Raw genomic sequence first — 21,427 nt, 5'->3', positions numbered from 1 at the left:
AGCTAATTGGACTTTTAATGCCAGAGTGGCCCTCCAAAGCCACCCGTAATTTAAACCTCGTGAGCTTTTAAGGCTACTTTTGTCTTTTCTGACTTCCCTCGATTGTTTATGTTCCCCCAACCTTTTGTCCTTTTTCCCTCGCGAGCTTTTTGTTTCTTTTTTACTTTTTCGGCTAAATAAGTCAATTGATTTATTTTTTTTGTATTTATTAGTTTTTTTTCATTTTTTTTAAAATTATTACATGGTCATGACGAAAAAAATTTAAAAAATAAAAAATTATGATCGAAACTTAATTTTTTTGAATAAGGATAAAAATAAGTCAATAAATCAATTTTCTCATTTTTATTAAAAAAAATTGGATTTCAATTATAAATTTTTACTTTTTAGATTTCTTTCGTCGTGACGATACAATAATCTCTAAAAAATTGACGAAAAATTAATAAATACGAAAAAAATTTAAATAAAAATAAAAAAATAAATCAATTGACTTATTTAGCCGAACGAAAAAGTACGTAATTCTTACCTTTAGGACCTTCAAAATGAGAAAAGCACTTTTTGGTTAAAAGACTTGTGAATGCTTTTCTATTTTTGGGGGTAACAAAATTACTCATTCATCGCCGTTAAAAGAAGATAAAGTCATTCTGGAACTTTAAAGTTTGATGGGGACACCCATCAACAAAAATAATTGAGAGCGAAAAGCCTTTTGCCCACATTGGTAGGAGAGAAAATAAATGAGGGAATTGAATAACGAAATCTGTTAAAAAAAATTGAATAAACAAATTAAATTATCATTTTCCACAGTTAGGGACTGTAGATAGGTTGCAAGATAGTGAACAATTTTTTTGGGTGGTAATTTCACGGATAGTGAGAATACTCTAATTAGTTACAGCAACCACACCGGTTGTTATTTTTGACAAAATTTGTTGCCATTTGTAAAAAATGCCAAAAGAAATGACAATTACCACCCTATACCTGCAAACTCAAAAGAATTTGAGAAAACATAGGAAGAAGTTTGCCATTTTAGATTGGGAGGGAGGGAGAAAAATGAGAACGACAAAATGACGGACATGGATGTGGCACTCTTGACATTTTTAAGGCAAAACGACACTATTCATTGGCAAAAATGAAAATGGAAAAGGGTGAAATGACAACACCGGTGTGGATGCTCTTAGAGCCCATTTGTCTAAAACTGAGTGACAAATCTTTTTTTTTTTCTTCTAAACTTTTTCTAATTTTGCGTCAATATTTGATGATTCAGCACTGCCGTCTGACCGTGTCGTACCGTGTCAAAAATATATTTATAAAATCTTGGAGTTAACTACTACTCCGTAGAATAGTGGTCAAGATCGAGTGTCGATTCACAGGGACAGATTGGCTAAGTTACTAAAAATTCAATTAACTTTCAGATTAATTCGGAAGGGAAAAGATTGATTAATTTGGATTGCTTAGAGTAAGCTAATTAAACTAGAGCAATTAATTAAAAGGTTTGAAAACGATGGAGAAAAGGTCTAGGGTTTGGAATCCATCCCGACCGCGTAACAACGATATGCAAAGGTTAGGTTTAACATTCGAATCATTTAAGACTATCGTTAGGCTTGCAATCCCTTCCGATTTCAAGAAAAGGCATAGATTATCTTATAGCACGGACTGTCTCACTAACCTAGTCTGGCCACCTAACGACGCGATCCGTCTTACAAGTATAATCTATCTCAGAACTCCAACCTCAATCAAAAAATACCATTGTTTAATTCCGTATTTGAAAACCGCGAGTATTTAATAAATACGAAACAAATTGAAAGTATTAAAATCATTCCATAAAACTGAAACGAGTTCAAGTTAAACAATCGATTCGAATATTAAAACCTAAACATATACATTTACAAGTTACATGCTGCGGTACTTCATCTCCTCCCTAGATAATGGAATTAGCTGGCCATGGGAGCCAGAGTCCTTCGTTCGCAACACTGTTTCTTCGAACACAGACTGAAAGCTGCCGTCCCACGGACTGCCACAGCCGAGAACTCTCGTTCCACCACTCCCCTCTGTTATTGTTCGAGTCCCCCTTTATACATAAGTGCTGCCGAGATTTTGCCGGAAAATATTTCTTTCCTCGTGGGCTTCTTTTCCTAATCAAACTCCTTCCTTTTTTTCCTTCTTTTTTCTTGACAGAATATCCTCTTGATAGGAAGGAAAAGTCTCCCTTTTGGATGAAAAACCATTAGAGCTTGGGCCCCACCAAGACATGTTTTAAATTGTAATGTTTGCTACCAATTTCAATTGTGAAACCACATGTACAGCAGCAGTCCAAAATTTGTGAGGCCCAATCCTATTGCTTTGTGCCGAATAATTGCTATCCTTTTCAATTTACGCGTTTTTGCACCCATCGGTCTCCAATACCTACAAACACCACAATATGCTAAAATAAATATATCAAGTAATAATGTAAACGGACAGACAAAGCGTAAATTAGACGGATTGAATGGGTGCTTTTCGGCACCTATCACCGTCCTCCGGAGGTCCTTTAATGGCCTTTGGCTTGTTCTCCTCTTGTTCCTCCATGTATATACGCATGTACATAGAGTGATTAGAGAGGTGTGAGAGAGGAGAAACAAACCAGAGTCAAGAGTGGGAGAGATAGTTTTGGCTAGGTTGTGTAAACTCTATAATGACCGGTGTTAATTTATGAATTCTTGTATTACACTTCATAGAGTACGCATTCCGGTCAAAACACGTTAAAATTTGTTGTCAGTGTATGTGATTCTCGATCCCCCATAATTTTCAAATCTAATGTACAAAGAAGGCGGGTTGGAGTTTTTTTCGCCTTAATTTGATAAATGGATCACATATATAGAGATAGTCTAGCGTAGAGCATGCCATTATCTCATTGTTACGTATTAGTAGAATCGTATTGCTGAAATCTTGTAAAGTCTCAGATATTGATAGCCTGACGTGTCACAACCATTGATACGCACTTTTGGATTTACGGCTGCGAACATAAATGGGCTCGCCCTAGGTCCAACTATTTGATCCAACTATTCAGTCGGGATCATCGAGCTAGTCATTTACATAAACATTGGATTAAAAGGAATGGTAGCTAGGTGCTGTTGTCGTTAGGACATCTCCAATAATGGAGGTAAGAACCAAATTAGTTCAGAAATTTGGTTGATATGCTAGTCTGTGGCAGGTGTTGGCTCCTTGTTGCTTTGGTTTTGTTTTTCCTGTTTTCTGCAGTTTTGCAGGTGTTGTGTGTTGCTTTGGCTTTTTCTTTTGGTTTGAAGGGCAAAAAATTGCAATTTGAAGAACAAAAGTAAGACATCTTTTGGTGATACATACTATAGTAGGTAAGTAGCATCCCAATCCCTTTTGTCCGAAAGCAAAAATGTAAACAGAAGACTGGTAACAATATGGTGCTAGTGTGTAGTTTTGCGTACGTTCCACAAGTTTGAGGTCGCCCATGGTTGCCAACTCCAAGAACAGACTTTGGAGGGTCTCCTTGGTGCAGTTGATGAGAGGACAATGTCGAAATGATGAACTGTCACATATGCTTCGCCATGAACAGGATCACTGAATCCTGTGAGTTGAAGAATGCGATTAAGTTTATTTGCATCATCACCATCTTTCATGAACTCTTCAGTACCACGCTTTAAGTCATCGTGCACCTCGTCTTCCAACTCAAGCTGGCTCATACCCTTCCTGCTCTTCAAGTGGTAGAAGTCAATAAGGTCATCAGGCTAGCAGGGCATGAGTTATCTGAGCCTTTGCTTTAATCCCCTCTGCTTCACGGTCCACGGAACTGCTTATCAGCAAGCATTTTTCCAAAACTCAGTCGGCAAGATTGCAACCATATCTTCCCTACATCATCACCGGTATTGCAAAGCAACCTGATGCATAGGACAATCCTATCATAAGAATCATTGTCAATTGGGTGTGGAAGAAATCAGCTGTAGCATAGAGGTCATAATCAACAAGGCATGGGTACTGGCTTTGGTCACTTCAACTTTAGAAGGCTGAACCTCTTCCAATCTCATAACAAGTTTTGCCAGTGTACATGCCACAACTGCACCAATGGGAAAAATCACCGGCAACAATCAATGGTCTCAAGTTTCCAACAGATGCCAATGATCCTTGTGCAAGCATTGGAGGTGACATGGCAGTTTCCGAGGCAGCACTCTAGGTAGCATACGTCCCATCCGCAAGAATTGCAGGCCTTCTAGACGATACTGTCATGGAGTTTGCCTGCTGGTTAAGTACTTGAAGTATCTTGACTCTCCCCTTCCTCTGTAGGGGTGTAAAAGGGGAGCTCCCCGAGGCACTGCTTAATGGTTGCAATTCCACTCTCAACATCAGCAAGAGAAAGACAGTACTCGCCAATGATCCAAAGAGCACAAGAACACCCACGTGCAGCCCGGATTTGATAGAAAGTGTCCAAAATCCTAGTTACAATAGATGTTCTCAATTTCGGGTTAGTTTCAATTATCTCCCGCACAAAGACAACCACTTCAATAGCCGAAGCAACATTGCTGTCTCCCAGGAAATCCATCGCAACAGTGCTCGCCACCTCTGGAAATTTGATTGCACAGGAATGAATGGTTCGAACAAGCATTTCCTATACTCCCCATTTTTCTAAAGCTCTCTACCCCGACTCTTCATGACTTCCTTCTTGAGCAGAAGAAACAACTTCATCGAAATTCCTTGGAGTTATCAACTCCAGAGCAATGTCAATACTTTTCCTACAGATGTCAAGATTTGGGCTTGAAAGTGCCCTTGGAACAACCATTATCATCTCAACCATAATTTCCCTATGTGAAGATTTAAGCTCATTCAGCCGGTCAAGCACAATAAGCTTAACAACGTTGTCGCTTTGTGAGAGCAGGAGCTGGCAGTAAGTACTCGCAGCAGCTCTGATTGCAGTAGGAGCCGAGGAGAGCGAAACAAGGGTCCCGGCACATTCGTAAACTACAGCAGCTGATGGGGCACTGAGCAATGATATGATGATCTCTGTGTACTTCCCCTTCTCACCCTTGTTCGCTCTGCAAACCTCACGGATCAACTCCAACGACACCATCGGAAGTTGTTCGCCCCAATCGTTGATTCTGTCAATGTGGTTGAATAGGAAATCGACTGTCCTTTCTTGGGCAGAATTGGAGAGCATGAGGAACTGTTCGACAGGAACGCATTCCGTTTGGCCGACGGATCTTTTTCCGTTGCGATGAACTTCTCAATCAAATCGGGGGCATTATCCAGTAACCGTTTCTCTCGGGGAAGCTTGTAAATTGACATCACTGCAAGAACTGCATTCCTCCGAACAAAGGGGTGGCCATGCTCTAAATTCAACAAAACCGCGGGGATCAAGGGCTCGATAACTTCGGTTTCTTCCAACCTACAAAGAAACCGGAGCGTGATGCCCCTGACGTACTCATTTGGGTGATTCAGATTGTTCAACAAGTTTTGACAAATCAAGATCATTTCGCGTAGCGCCTTCCCTCTCAAGTCGGTTTTTTCGATGATCTCGAAATACAGAAGCAAATGCCTCTGAATCGTGCGATCTTCGGAGGGAGCAACGTTCCGGACAATGGTGATGAACAACTGGGGGTGTTCATGGAGTTGCTTTTGTATTACTAGGAGGGGTGGTCCTCTCCGTATTGCTTGGTTGATCTTGTATCTATGTTTTGGTGAAACAAAACTTAACTCACAAGTCACAAAAATGGAAAAAAAATCTCTTGTCACTCTTCTAATTAGGGTATGGAGATCAGAATAAAAAAAGAGAATCGAATTTTTTTTAATAACCGGATGTCTAGACCAGCTCGAGCGCACCTCGACTAATTCAGGATCCCTGAAAATTGAAATTACTTAGATGCCCTGTTTGATGGCTTTCCTCTCGTTGGGGTTAGATTGTTAAGAGATTCGTCCTAGAAAGGTTTCAGAAGATATTGAGCGTAAATGATAAGATTGGTTGCGGAGAAAAACAAAAACAAAGATAGATTTGTATTCACATACATGAAAATTATATAGGAACAAGAGAATCTTTGATTTCTTAGGTGTAGGATGTCCTTCGAATTCTAAAACAGCCTTACCGATGTCGGATTGAGCTAGTTAGTTTAGTTTAGAAACTTATAAAAAATATATTTTGAGAAGAACTCAAGATTTGAATCATCTTTGTAGAACTCGTAATGGGCCCAAAAAATAAAAATAAAAAACATGTGTACCAAACAAGGACTAAAAGCCAGCAGGTAGCCCCGAAGTCCGCCTTTGCATGGTCAAAACGGCTCCCTTCCGCCCACTTGGCAGAGCGCTTGGCAGCTTCCCCAATCTTGGCAGGGCGCTTGAGATCGGAGTAAAAAAACATGTTATTATCTATCCTTACCTTTACTTTAGAGCAAATTAGCTACCAACTTCACTTCTCATTCCTCCTCATTGTAGATTCTAATTAATCTCACATACCCTTATTAGTACCAATCTCCTTCAACTGATATTAACACGAATTATTCCCTCTCCTTCACAATGTTAGTCTACCATGAAAAGACATGTGATTTTTGAATAAAAATAAAGTATTTTCATGCATAATTTTAAAAAATTTGCACCAATTAATACAAATTAATAATAATTGAGATCCTAGATTTGGTTCAAAGAAATTTTAATAAGCATATAGAAAATTATGCATGTTTTCGTAATGGGCTGATATTTTAGAAAGTAAGGTGCGTATGAAAAATATACCAATATACTCACTCTTGCTTAGCATGATTCTGGCCCCTTTTCAAAGGAGACATTATGAAATACCCTGGAGGAGTAGAGAAATGTTAAGTGCAAAGAAAATAAGTAAAAAAAAGACCCTTAAAGAGTACATGAACAACTCAGATTCACACGGAATGAATCTGAGCCGTTTATGTACACTTTAAGGGTGTGAATCTGAGCCGTTTATGTACACTTTAAGGGCCTTTTCTTTGTCCATTTTCTTTGTCCCTAGCACAGTCCGGAGGAGTACAGAAATGCTATGGACAAAAAAAATTTACCCCGAAACTACCCCGAAAAGATCAACTAATGGTTGAGATTCACTTTGATGTGTGCGATACAATCATCAAAGTGATTCTCAACCATTGATTGCTGTTTTCGAAGTACTTTCGGGGTAAATTTTCTTTATACCTAGCATTCCCCGGAGGAGTAAGGCCATATGGCCTTGCAAGTGTGTCCTGATTGGTAGGAACTATAGAATCCGTAGCTTTTGTGTCAGATTTTAAGAGCCGAGGTGACACGTGTCGCATAATGAATGATGTGGAGTGTTGCTCAAAAAACGCTCATTAACGTCTTTGGCAAAACAGAGAGGACATGTTTTACTTTCTTCGCGAGAAAAATAAATAGCCAGAGTATTAGCATGTTTTGAACCCCTAGGTTCGTTCTCTAATGAAATAAAATTATTTGCAACTTGCCATTTCAATAAAAGTCTATCATTTTTTAGATGGCATATATTTAAGGGAAAATGACGGTCAATGACGTGTTTTGATAGTTAATACCCGCCAATGACATTTTCAGCATTAACAAATGTTTTCAGCATATCTAAGGCGGGTATTAATTATCAAAACACGTTTTGAACCGTCATTTTCCCTATATTTAAAAGTCATTGTTAATTTGTCATACTATTACATTGGCACATAGATCACACACAAAGATACGGTTGTGAGAGTAATAAGAGCATACTATCTCATACTTTCTCATACTTTCTCTTGATTATGGGCTTGAAGTCAATGGGATGGGACGATTGTGGTCCAAAGCAGTTCTGCTGGGTATAGTATGGACTTCCGGATGAGGTTGGATTGTGCAATAACGGAAAAATTTCAAAAAAAATAACTTAATACCCCAATGTGTCATAAATATCTAAACTCTTAGATATTTCATTTTAACACCTGAACTATCCATCCGTTATGAAATTGGGCACCCGGTGTCAATTGCCGTCCATTTGTTAACGAGTGGAAAGCAAAAAGGAAAAAACACCTACAGCATGATGCAAGACGTTAGATCCGGGAAAAAAAATTGTTGACAAGATGCCAACAAAAAAAGGAAATTCCAAGCTTTGTGCGATGACGTTGAATACCTTTGCTGACGAACCAAAGAAACCGGTAGTGGCCAAAGAGCCACCTTCTTCTTCTGACGACCTCACCAGACATACCCTATCACCTCTCCGCTGCTCAATTGCTCATGCCCCAAAAAGCTGCCCGAAACCAACCTCCCTCGGCCCAAAATCGTGCCCAAAAAACCTATGCTCAAAACCACCTCCCAAAGCCCAAAACAGGCCAAACCCGCCTCCTCAATGCCGTGCAAAACCCACTGCGTCTCTTCCCTAATCGCTGCCCGAAACCCACCTCGTCTCCTCACTAAACACTGCGCAAAATCACCTCGTCGCCTCCATATTCGCTGCCCAAAACCCATGGCCTAAACGGCCAAAAAACCCCCACCACCCCACCGTCGCCAAACCCGCCCTAGTCGCCTCCTTCATCGCCGCCCTAAAACCACCATGCACCCACGGCTGAAAAGCTAGCCTACGTAAAGAAAAAATGACTAGCTGGTGGATACACTAGGGTTCTCCCTTCATACGATAAAGTAGTAGGTAAACTGGCAGTAGTAGGTAGTTAAGTTGGTAGGAGCTAGCTAGCAAAGGGTTGCTGAATTGATTTCAACTGGTGATTAATATCTTCCTGCACTCTATGGGAAGTGAAGTCCACACAATTAGGGACCAAAACGTTTTCAGAGTATGGGAAATAGTGACGAAAACGATGTCTCCAATTCAATAGGAAGGTTGTGGAAGTTGGGAAAAATATATGATAGGCAATTAGGCATGGCTTGGAAATTGGAATCAATATTCATCTCCTTTTTTTTTTTTTCCCTGTCCATATGTAGCGTTATTGGTTACTAGTGGTAATTCTGTCCATATGTAGCGTTAGTGGTTACTATTTGGATTACAACGCAAGCCGATCGGTGATCGCAACTCTATCTACTCGAACCAGAAACCTTTACCTGAGTACTGAGGCCCACCTCCCAAGCCGCTGGGAGAAAGCCTCGTTTTGCTTCATTTTCCCATCTAGTCACTATCCTAGCGAAACTCTAGTTCAAGTTCAAAAATCCCAACTCCATGAGTAAACCATAATTGGTACACTGGTGGTAGTTACTTGGTAATCACGAGCTTCAAGAAATTTTTGATCCCGAATTGGATTCTCACCATCGTACTATTATTACTTTGTCTGAATTCGACTCCTACTTGCGTGCTATCAATTTTTGTATTGGGCCAGTTCTTGTAGAGTTTCCCTCCACCTTTCCTCAGGACCCCGATAGTGGAGGGTGAGAGCAAACCCCCCAAATTAGTTGGTCTGTTGGGTCAAATATCGAGTTGTAAAAAAAATTGTATAGGTAGACCTGTTGAAATTCTACAAAATGGGGCCCATCTCAAGTCTTGCATATCTATCGAGATCCTGTATTTAGATGAAATTGTCTAAGTTGATCGATAACAGTAGCCAGACAAGCCAATCATATTTCTCTTAAAGAATTGAAAAATTTATGAGATAATTATATATCAAACATATGACCGTCACTGTACAATCAACTTGGTTTTTCCCAGTGGCATACCTACTCGACCAGACTTGAGATGGACAACATCTTGATGCACAGCAACGGCTTTTGTGCACAACAGCTACCGTATAGGGATCGGCGTAATATCATTTACGTTCGGATTTCTCAACACAAATTAGAAAGTGAAAAAACCGTAACGTAAAAGTTTTACAGTAAAACTAACTAGAGCGCAGAAAAGATGAAAATAAGCTTCACTTAATTTGGCCCCAAAGAAAAATATTCCGTGGTAGAGAGATGTCAACAGATAATATGGAAGAAGACATTTTCCAAGGACCATTAATCTGAATTACCAGTATGAATGTGAAGTATTTATGTTGGGGGATCTGAATCATCTAACAAAGACAAGTGCTTATCAAAAATTCCTCGTGTGTAACACTTTTGAGTGCTTATAATGGTGATGCATAGACTTCGTAATGACGAGAAATTATTCGGGCATTGCCTCTATTAGTGGTCCAAGGAAAAACAAAGAGTACTCCACATGGATATCTCACATGGGCTAGCTGCATTGCACACATATGGTTCCCCTGAGTCACATAATTCTGGTGCGGGCATGTGAGCGAGAACGCGTACGAAAAAACGTCTTTGAAACACGTTTCAAGCTACTAAATACTTATTTTTTAAGAAGGCAATTTCGAGCTAAAAAATAATGTGTTTACGAAAATAATTTTTCTATCAATATGGATCTTATTTGATAGATCTCATCGAGATCTTTTATACGGTGCAAAAAAATTGAAAAATTATTTTTCATTTACATTATTTTTGAGTTTGAAAATGTGAAATAAGTACTTATTTTTTAAGAAAATATTCTGGAAACTCATGTGATTAATATCCCCACATTGCGGGAGTGACGATCTTTCCTACTACAGCTAAGCTAAGGCCCAATTGATTATAAGAGTTCCTATGGCCAAACCCCATGTGCTGTCATGGATTTGGATCGGGCCTGGTCCAGACTACTAGTTGTCTTTTGAATTTAAATTTTTACATTAACACTTTTTTTTTTGACAGTTTTACATTAACACTTAAGATGAGGAAAAATGACGGCTAAAGATATGTTTTGATAATTAATACCCGCTAAGGATATTTTTAGCATTAACAAATATTTTTAGCTTGTCCTTAGTGGGTATTAATTATCAAAACACGTCATGGGCAGTCATTTTCCCTTAAGATGATGGCATCTTCATCACCAACGGGTATGTTCTTTGAATTTAAATTTTTTATTTCATAGGTCATGGAATGAAGGCCGAAGCATGATGTTGCAATTTGTAACGTTGGTATATTTGACATGGATTCCACACCAATATGCAGCGACAAGAATTTTTTCGGAGCGCTACTTTAAGAAATGCGAATTATTTTTTCTTTCACTAATGAGATTAGACAGTCCCAAAATATATATCCATTGTGCCTTGATTCGGAATTCATTGGATGATACAATTCATTTTGATGGTCTAATTTATTTTTGCGATCTAGGAGATACTAATGGAAAAGATAAAATGGCTTAGAAGTTAAAAGCAATTCTCGATATTTCACTTTTATCATTGTCACTTTCATTGTATTTTTTTATTTTTATTTTCTCATCAAACAGATTCTTAGAGTTTAATTTAGAAAGCAAATGACAATAGTGTAAAAATGGTAGAAACTTTTAAGCGAAAGAAAGCATATTTTTCTCTTCACGCTTTTGAACAAAAATAAAACATTCGAGTGCAAAATTCATTTACATAAAACAAATATTTATACGGATGGTATAAAGCAATAGAAATAAATAAAAATACAGAAAAATGCGGTCAATGACGTGTTTTGATATTTAATACCCCTAAGAATATTTTTAGCATTAATAAATATTTTTAATTTGTCCTTAACGGATATTAATTATCAAAACGCATGACGGGCCGTAATTTTCCCTAAAAATAAACCTCACACATGCGCAGCCTTCTCCGGCCCAAACCCTAATTCGAGCCTCCAGTTCTAACACAGAGGCTTCTTCCATCAAACCCTAATTCACCACAAAGTGAAGTGTATTAACTTTGTGATGGGATTCACGGCATTTTAATTTTAACCAACGAGAAAGAGGGTAGTTCACCCACACCCTCTTACTTTTAAGGAAGATTTTAAGAAGGGCGAACAAAATTTCACTTCTAATTCGAGCACACGCCTTGCATGGAGTCTCCGACGGATAACATGGAAACGCTCTCTATCTCCTCTCCAGATCAAGCCCCTTCCTCCGATTCCACATCCCAGCAAGCTCCTAAAACACCTTCTTATACATGTTCATGTTCATGTCTGTGTGTACTTGTGTATGTGTTTACGGGTGCGTATAATTGTACGTGTTGGATTGGTAAATTTGTCTTAACAGGGGGATGAGTGTGGAGGAGAAGTTCAGGATTGTGCGGAGTGTTGGGGAAGAGTGCATCCAAGAGGATGAGTTGCTAAACCTGCTGTCGAAGAAGCCCGAACCCGTTTGCTACGATGGGTTCGAACCCTCCGGTAGAATGCATATTGCCCAGGTTTGCGATTGACAACGTAGTCAATTGTCCTTTTGTTGTTTACCCATTTGAAGAATTTTGATTGTACCAATTATGCTGCAGTTTTTTACGTTCATTTTTTTGCTGTATGGTCCTTGTGTAGCTATCCGTTTCATAGTTGCCCTCTATGCTGTTACCTATTTGAAGAATTTTGATTTTGCCTGTTATGCTGGAATTTTTAAAGTTCAGTTCTTGCTGCATTGTCCTTGTGCAGTTAACCGTTTTGTAATTGTTCTCAATGTTGTTACCTATTTGAAGAATTTTGATTTTACCAGTTATGCTGCAATTTTTAAAGTTCATTTCTTGCTGTATGGTCCTTGTGTAGCTAACCATTTTGTAGTTGTCCTCAATGCTGTTTGAGGAATTTTGATTTACCAGTTATGCTGCAAGTTTTAAAGTTCAGTTCTTGCTGTATGGGCCTTGTGTAGCTAACCATTTCATAATTCAGCTATTATTGTATGAACGTTTGGGAGAGGTCTTTTTCACACCCGGGTGTTCCCGTCTCAAATGATAGGAAAAACAGTGGTTTAGATAATGTCACGTTGACTGGTGTGATGATGGGAATTTTTGAGATAAAAAAGTTTCCAATTACGATTCACCTAGACCATTATATTGTTTGTCATTAGAGGGGGGACACAACTTGTGTGTGTAATGGAACTCTCCATGATATTCGTGTACTTTAGAGGATCGTAATCCCCTGGTTTCTTTAAAGTGATATGCTTGACTAGTATTTAGGATGAGCATAGATATTTTTTTCCGCATTTTTTATTTTATTTTAATAGTGTGTAATTACTTGAGAAGATGCAGTGGACTAAATGCAGATGTTAATATTCTGGATCGTATACTTTTCTAGTTATAGGTATGGCCAATAGTTTGTTGAATCTTATACAAATTAACGCATATCCCGCACTCTTAATCTTTTATTACTTTTTTTATTTTATTTTTGTGACACTCAAAAATTACGGGATCACAAACCCTGGATATGTTGAAAGTTGAATATTTTGTCTCTGTCGCTTTCAAAACTTTGATAATAAGTTTGGGAGAATTTGTACATGTAGATTTGCTGCTTCTTAAATATGATGGATGCATTTTGTTTTGTTGGTGAGCAGGGGGTTATGAAGATAATTAGTGTGAACAGGATGACTTCTGCTGGTTGCAAAGTAAAAATATGGATTGCAGATTGGTTTGCACGGTTGAACAACAAAATGGGGGGTGACTTGAAGAAAATTCAAACTGTTGGAAAGTACATGATTGAGATCTGGAAAGCTGTGGGTTTGAATCTCCACGGAGATCAAGTGGAATTTTTATGGTCTTCGGAAGAAATTAACTCTCGGGGACATGAATACTGGCCTCTTGTAATGGATATCGCAAGAAGGAACAAGCTTAATAGGATAATGAGGTACCAGATTTATTATAGGAATTACTTCCTTGTAACTATCGATCTAGTCTAGTACATTAAGCTTGAGATCCTCTTTGCAAGTGTCTCCAGATTATGGGTCGCAGTGAGCAGGATGAGTTGACGGGAGGCCAGATTCTCTACCCATGCATGCAATGTGCTGATATTTTTTTCCTTAAGGTGCCTTTATTTCTTACTAATCATGGGTGTATCTATATTGGTCTTGCTGAGTGCTGACTCGAAGACTTATGTCATGTTTCACTGTTTAAAGTTGTCATGAATTGATACTATCATTTGATTAATTATGTGAGCTTACTAAGTCAAGTTTGATTTAAGTTCTGCTGACTATGGAGGAAAACCATCATGCTGCATACCGTGGCGGTTGCATGAGTGTGTGACAGAGTAATCATTGTTAGATTGTTAACCACCAACTCATCCAAAAGCTTAAGCTGTTAGAGAGGGGCAACTTTATTATTTATATCTTCAACACACCCCCTCACGTGTAGCCAGGCTCTCCTCCATAAGAGGGCTAAACATGTGTAAATATTTTAACATTAGGTAGGCGGTGAGGTTTGAACACAGGATCCATTGCTTGCTTTGATACCATATTAGATTGTTAACCACCAACTCATTTAAAAGCTTAAGCTGTTAGAGAGAGGGGCAACTTTATTATTTATATCTTCAACAATCATGAAACAACTTAAGTGTCTAACAACATTATTAGAAAAATTGGAATAAAAACCACGGATGGTAATTGTTAACGTTTTGAAACCTGCAAATGGATAAAAACTAGATCTGCCTTGATGAGGTTTCGTTTCTTGAAATCGTGGCATTATTGCCCCATCCTCTTTGTTGTTAAGAAAAAGTCCGATTATCAATGCTATCAAATACATTTCTTTTCTATCCATTTCTTTGCTAGCTATCGTTGTGATTGGTTGTGTAACCTGTTGGTTAGCCCATACATGCATATTTTTTATCGGTTTAACCTGTACATATTGGTGATCATGTTTGATTGATTACTTTGGAGAGGTAGCTTTGATCTGCGTTTTGATTGTGCCTAATGATATAATGGGACAGTAAACAATGTTTTCAATCTGAACAGGCTGATATCTGTCAAATGGGCATGGACCAGCGGAAAGTGAATGTTTTTGCTAGAGAGTACTGTGATGACATTAAGAGAAAAAACAAGCCTATCATATTGTCTCACCGTATGGCCCTTTTCTGATTATCCAGACATCACATTTGTGTATATTAATTTGTTTATTGTGATATGGTAGCTTCTCTTGATTACTGTTTTATGCAGACATGCTTCCTGGTTTGCTGCAAGGGCAAGAGAAGATGTCAAAAAGCGTTACAGACTCTGCCATTTTTATGGAGGACAAGGAGGTATTGTTTTGTGCTACAACAAAACAATTTAAGGAGTCAGTTTTTGTTGTGCCTAATTAGTAATATAGTAAATTCTGCTTCAAAGTGCCCTGTTCGTTAAAGCCTCATTCAGAATTTGACGTACTTCTTAGTTTTTGGTGTTCGCTCAATTAATAAAAGTATGTTATTGCCGCAGGCAGAAGTTAATCGGAAAATAAAGAAGGCGTACTGCCCTCCAATGGTAGTTCAAGGGAACCCCTGTTTGGAGTACATTAAATACATTATCCTCCCATGGTTTGATGAATTCAAAGTTGAACGTAGTGCTGACAATGGTGGTGAAAAGTGAGTTTTCTCCTCCTCCTCTAGTAGTAGCCATGAGCCTGAATGTTGAAAATTGAGCCCACTGTAGTGCTTTCTCAGATTTACCTTTCATAAGCCATGCAGGCTGCAGCTCTTCTAAATTTCTAGATTGATGTATATGTCTGGTGCTTCCGATTCTATTTCCTTTGGAATCGCTAATTCTTATTCGTTGATGAGCTTGTCTTCTTGCGCGTTTGTGTTTGGAATTCAGGACCTTCAAGAGTTTTGAAGAATTAGTTGCGGACTATGAAAGTGGGAACTTGCATCCTGCTGATCTAAAACCTGCTCTATCAAAATCAATAAATAAGATATTGCAGGTCTTGTACTTCTTCTTTAATCTGCACTTTCCTGTTTACATGATGTTGATGGTTTCTTTCTAAGTTTCTAGTGTAGGTATACTCCCAGTTCTTAAATATTGGTGCTGCAGACCATTGGTCCATTACTAGCTATGCACCAGCTTGAACTTAAAAGAAATAGAAGTATCATGTTTCCAATCCTTTTTGGTGTGCTGTTTAATGTTTGTGCTTGATTCTTTTCCTTTTTTTCCACTCTTTTTTTCATCCTGTGTTGTATTGTTATATGTTGCGACTTATAAAAAAAAACGTTATACTGTTGCGTATCGTTCCATAGTTGGAAGTAGTCCTCTAGAAATTGGATTAGCGCATAATCTCATCTATAAGCAGCATTAATCTTGCATTAGATATAAGAGTTCTTTTGCTTGACGGATATGAGCATAAGATTGGACAATATATCTAAGGATCTCTTATCCGGTGTTTGGTGAAAAGTTTTACGGCTTTCCAGAAAATGTGCGATATTCAATACCAAAAACTGAACGGGTGTAGTATTTATTATTAATCCTATCCCAATTAGTCCGAAGGAATTACGAGTCCTATGCCTTTCAGTAGCATTTTTGCCGAACAAACGGGCCCTAAGTTCATATTTTTGGACTGCATTAATCATGCATGGTGACTCAGCTGATTGTGGTTCTTTTTTGGATAACTCTGCTGATTGTGGTTCTTGTTTGTCAAATTGATCAGTGGTTGGTCTTAGATTGGTCTGGAGGAATAGAGCCTAACTGTTGCTATAGGTTTTGATTAAGCGTTCATATTTGAATATACTGGCCATCTAGGCCATGGAGCCTGCCTTTTGCCAATTTCATTTAGAGAATAAGTTCTGTCCGGTTGATCCGGACAAGGGGCTTCTCCGGACAGCACCCGTGTGGGCCCCCTTTGCGCATTTTTTTTGGAAAATCCAAACCGTGCATCTTATAGGGCTCGCAAAATAATGTATCTACGCAAAAAATCAGCTTGTCCGAACATTGATAGATATGTCAAAAGTTGAGTTTTTACACGAAAAGATGGACGACCATGAACAAGATGCACTGTTCGGATTTCCCAAAAAAACACGCGAAGGGGGCCCACACAGGGCTGTCCGGACAGCCCCCGTTGTCCGGATCAACCGGAAAGAACTTTTTCTCTTTCATTTATCTGGATAATAAGTTCATTTTTCTCTGCAGCCCGTACGTGATCATTTCGAGAATGATCCTACTGCGAAGGCACTATTCAGAAGGGTGAAGGTATGAGTTCTTGCCTTGTTAAGATCCTAAATTTCTTCCTTATCTGTCTTTTGTTATGTTCAAGATTGTTTTCCTCCAAAATTAAAGATATGGCATAGTAACTGCTCCTTCAAAAAGAAAGAGAAGTAAAGGAAAAATATATTTGTTACGGTGGTTTTGCTTTCATTTCTTTAACCTGATTATTTGCTTTATTTTTATTTTTTTATTGCAGAGCTACGATATTACAAGATGATGCGACCTCGATCGAGTGTGCACACATAATGTTATAGGCTTCGTTATTGCAGGTCTTAATCAGAAGTTTCTTTTCTTTGTGACGATACTGTTTCTTTTACTTACAATTTGCATCAATTTAGGTCATATGGTGTAACTTAACTAGATAACCCGTTAATGGAGTACCCTTTATTCGATTTAGATGAACTCATATGTTCTTTGGGAGTACGATGTTGTATAATTCATTGCGGAATTTGACAATGGTGTGGTTTGACTGAAGGTTTTCAGAATGAGAGCCTGTATTACTTTTGAGCAAATCCCTCCTCAACTATCTGGGTTCCGCAATGAGATTGGTACATTTCACAGACCATAACTAAAACCTCACTTGTTTGGGTATTCTTTCGTGAGATTGAGTTCCATTTTCCACGAAATATAAATCTCACTCTCATCCCCAAGAGTGTGTTTTTTGGTCCTTTCTGTTTAACTTGATTTCTTCCCAACTAATTTGAGGTCTGACAGCCGTCGAACCTTGAATTCGGTGTCGTTGTTTCAAATCTGAAGCGTGGGGTTTACAATGTTCTAGCAAAGCTATGGTCTACTTAGAGCAATGCTAACCGGACAAAACTGAGTCCTGGGTCGTTCAATGCACATGGGTTCACATGCATTGAACGATTCCGGACGCAGTGTTTTAAAGTTGTGTTTGTAGATTTTTTCTATTTTGAAGTCTTGGTTGTTACTCTGTGGCCTGTGCTTATATGTCTTGGAGTGATGCCTCATTTCCTATGGAGTCCAGATTACTAGTGTCAATACTATTGACGGGTAATCTGGAGCAACGTTGAAGATGGACATTCTGATTCGGGCTGATTATTCTGATTAAATAAAAGGCATAGAGTAAAATCGTTAGAGCTTTGGGGTTGGAGATTTCGGAGAGGATCAGCCGGAGGATTTCGCCCGGTAATAGGTTGTGGAGCTGATCTGAATAAAAGTGTTGCTCCTCTTCTTCTTCTACCACTGTTTTTACTTCTTCTTCAGAAGAGCTCCTCTTTCTGTTTGTCGACATTTTCACTCTCTCTCTCTGCTCTGCTCTCCCCAGTGTAGCAGTATTTAGAACTTCTTGGGTAACAATGGAAGAGAGCAAAAAGGCCACTTGCGTCTCACAGAACTTCGCAGATATCCAATAATGGAGGAGAAAAGAAGGGAGCAACTGAGAGTATAACTTTTGGGATCTGCTACTTTTAACTCATTATTGCCAGTGACAGACAAAACTGATGATATTTGCAGCCACCCATCGTTTTGCAACAGCAGAAGAAAAATGTGAACAAGACCCTCCCAATGTCCTTTCTTAACCTAACTGGAAGTACTGAATGAAGTACAAAATTTGATTGTGAAAGGGCTTGTAGCCCAATGGTATTTCTTGATCCTCCCTTGCAGGACATCAGAGTTCGAGCCCCATCGTGGGTGTTTGGGGTTCAACACTATCGATAGCATCTGAAACTCTCTATGAACTAACCTACTAACTCTTCTAACCCAACTGGTGTATATCAGCTTTGGAAAGGGAAAAAAAAAAGTACAAAATTTGATTATGAATCCTATCTTCAACCCAACTAAACTTCTCTCCTTCAAATTCCCTTTACCTCCACCGTCTTCCCCAACTTTTAGCACTTTTATGAATCCTATCTTCAACCCTAAAGAAGCCGCCGCCATCCATCTCTCTCCCTCCCCTCCCCTCCCCTCCCCCCAGGGTCTTATGCTCCAATGGGTGACGAGAGGGGAGGGATTTCTCCCCCTAGTGGGATTTTTCCATCTCCTGATTCTAGATCTCGGAGGTTTTCTCTCTTTCCCCCTTCACCCCCAACCTCCTCCTCTCCTCTCCTCTCCAAACCATCATCCGCCGCCCCTCCTCTGCCGTGCAGTTTGACAGCTTTTGGATGTAGTGTTTTGCAGATCGTGATCGCCGGAGGCGTCTTCTTCCCGTTGGAGTGGGAGATCTAGGTGGGTGGATGAAGTCTGCTTCGGTATGGCGGACTCCGCCTGGTTCTGTTACCGATTTTTCTCTTCTTTTTTTCTTATTTCTTTCTTTGGTGTCCCATGTGTGGGATTTTTTCCTATTTGTGGGGCTTCTATCACCCATGTGTGGGTGTTTTTGGTTGTTTTCTACAGTATTCCGTCTACCTGGAGCGATAGGTTAAGTTGGGATTTGGTGTAGTTTTTAAACTAGTACCCTCCTATTTAGTTTCTTAATCTCTTGTTTAGGGATAAAGTTTCTTCTTGATATTATCGTTTTGGCTAAAAAAAAAAAAGGTTAGATATTTTCAAAAAAAAAAAAGAGAGGGCAAAAGTCATAAATTTTTTAGTTTTTCGATTCCTTCCGTTGAGATGAACTAATATTCCCCAAAAGTTTGATGTGAAATCAACAAATGCCAAAAAAAAATTGAATAAGAGTAAGGAAAAAAAAACCAGGCTTTGTTTTTGGAAACTAGAGTTAAGTCAAAGACAAATATTTGACGGCAAGCTGAAAGTAGGGATGACAAATAGGCGGGTTTGGGCCAAAATAGGTAAGTTACAAGTGGGTTGGGTCTTTAATGGGTCATTGACTTATTTAGATCCATTAATTATGAGTCTAATTACCCATACTCAACCCAACCCATTTATTTAAAAGCAAACCCGACCCGCCCATTAGCCCAATTACATACTATATACTAAAAATACATATGTACACTAAAATAACCATGTTACCCCCATAAATTTAAAGGACTAAAATACCATGTACATTAAAATTACCGTACTATCCCTCTACTAAAAAATGACCAAATTACCCTTGTACACTTAATTACCATATTGGTCGCTCTTAATTACCGAATCACAGCGTATCCAATTGTCTTATTTTTGTCTTTTTTCAAATATTTTTCGCATTTGTTATTTTGTCAATTTCTTTAGGATTATTGCTTTGTCATTACGAGAGAAATCTAAAAAGTTAAAAATTATGATCGAAATTCATATTTTTTTGAATAAAGACGAAAAAATTGACGAAAAAATATTTTTCCAATTTTTTACTTTTTAGATTCCTCCTGTCATGACGAAGCAATAATCTACAAAAAAAAATTAACTAAAAATAAATAAATGCGAAAAAAATTGATTAAGGACAAAAAAATAAGCCACGAACAAACCAGCTTTCCATTTATAAGATAATTTTCTCTCTCTAAACATATTTCAAGGTGCAGGTACAGAGAAAAATTTGGGACTCGTATAAAATTTGGAAACTTCTTTGATTGTATAAATTTCTTTCGATTACCCATGAAATAACCCAAAAACGAAAACAATTTGTAGAAAACCAGAGAGAGAGAGAACTGGAAAGTAGAGAGAGAGAGAGAATTGGAAAACCAGAAGAGCAAGTAATGATTTGTTCTGTACTGAGAGAGAGAGAGAGCGAGTGAGCCCAAAAACGGAAAACAATTTGTAGAAAACCAGAGAGAGAGAGAACTGGAAAGTAGAGAGAGAGAGAGAATTGGAAAACCAGAAGAGCAAGTAATGATTTGTTCTGTACTGAGAGAGAGAGAGAGAGAGAGAGAGAGAGAGAGAGAGAGAGAGAGAGAGAATTGGGAAGTAAAGAGAGAGTGGAGCAGATGACGAGGAAAGTCAGCGCACATTAATAGGAGATCGACTAATTGACCGAGAATGGTTCAAATTAGCTGGGTCATGTTCATGATTTATTGGGTCATTTAAGTTGACCCAATTAAGACTCAATTAATAAATGGGTTAGATGGGTCAGATTCATTCTAACTTAATAAATGGGTTAGATGGGTCAGACCCATTCTAACCCAATTAATAAATGAGTTGGGTTGGGTCTATTTTCTAATGGATGGATCTTGGTTGATTAATGGGTTTAGGTCCAATTTGCCACCCCTAGCTGAAAGTTCCAGAATTTGGATTTCATATTTCATAACACTATATGCTACACCTTCAAAAATATAAAAGAGAGTCCCCGTCTGCAAATCCGTTGTAGTCTAGTTGGTTTGGATACTTGGCTCCCACCCGAGAGACCCGGGTTCAAGTCCCGGCAACCGAATTTTTTATTTTTTTCCCCTTCTCGTGTTGTATTGGCAACGGGTTCAGCTGTTCGGGTTTAGGCGTCCAACAATTCTAGTACCACACACACCCACACTCACGTGAGTGGTACGTAAAGAATTTTAGGGTAAGACGACTATTTGGTCTAATCCAATATGTGGTAAGGAAGAATTGCACAGCATCACGTGACGGTGCTCCAAGAGTAATATAATAATCTTTCTCTACTCATTTGATTGAAAAAACGAGGCTCGTCCTTCACTTGTTGAAATTCCAAAGCTGCTGAATCTCGAACCTTTTCTTTGATCGTCGTCTCCAACCGAA

The 21,427-nt window shown here is 38.6% G+C and overlaps 1 protein-coding gene, 1 non-coding gene and 1 pseudogene across 2 annotated transcripts; 2 read left to right on the top strand and 1 right to left on the bottom strand.

Moving 5' to 3' along the window:
• Positions 1-3,150: 3,150 nt before the first annotated feature.
• LOC131317222 (coatomer subunit beta-1-like) lies at positions 3,151-8,421 on the bottom strand (annotated as a pseudogene).
• A 3,332-nt stretch (positions 8,422-11,753) lies between these two features.
• Positions 11,754-17,358, top strand: LOC131316594 (tyrosine--tRNA ligase 1, cytoplasmic-like). The gene is made up of 10 exons (XM_058346013.1): positions 11,754-11,847; positions 11,961-12,116; positions 13,244-13,533; positions 13,614-13,710; positions 14,633-14,738; positions 14,834-14,916; positions 15,092-15,237; positions 15,467-15,572; positions 16,772-16,831; positions 17,043-17,358. The coding sequence occupies exons 1-10, from the start codon at positions 11,770-11,772 to the stop codon at positions 17,061-17,063; spliced, it is 1,143 nt and encodes a 380-aa protein (XP_058201996.1). The 5' UTR covers positions 11,754-11,769; the 3' UTR covers positions 17,064-17,358.
• Positions 17,359-21,034: 3,676 nt separating this feature from the next.
• On the top strand, positions 21,035-21,107 carry TRNAG-CCC (transfer RNA glycine (anticodon CCC)). The gene has a single exon. It is a non-coding gene; the product is annotated as a tRNA-Gly (tRNA).
• Positions 21,108-21,427: the final 320 nt, after the last annotated feature.

The sequence above is a fragment of the Rhododendron vialii genome, chromosome 2a (genome assembly GCF_030253575.1).
Source record: "Rhododendron vialii isolate Sample 1 chromosome 2a, ASM3025357v1".
Lineage (NCBI taxonomy): Eukaryota > Viridiplantae > Streptophyta > Magnoliopsida > Ericales > Ericaceae > Rhododendron > Rhododendron vialii.
The sequence above is the reverse complement of the archived record's forward strand: the minus strand, read 5'-3'. Positions and strand labels throughout refer to the sequence as shown.

Bases quoted from the DNA above. Each gene is read 5' to 3' on its own strand.
- LOC131316594 (XM_058346013.1), top strand. From the start codon at position 11,770: ATGGAGTCTCCGACGGATAACATGGAAACGCTCTCTATCTCCTCTCCA. The intron at 12,117-13,243 runs GTTTGCGATTGA...GTTGGTGAGCAG, and splicing joins GTAGAATGCATATTGCCCAG to GGGGTTATGAAGATAATTAG. The intron at 15,238-15,466 runs GTGAGTTTTCTC...TTTGGAATTCAG, and splicing joins GCTGACAATGGTGGTGAAAA to GACCTTCAAGAGTTTTGAAG.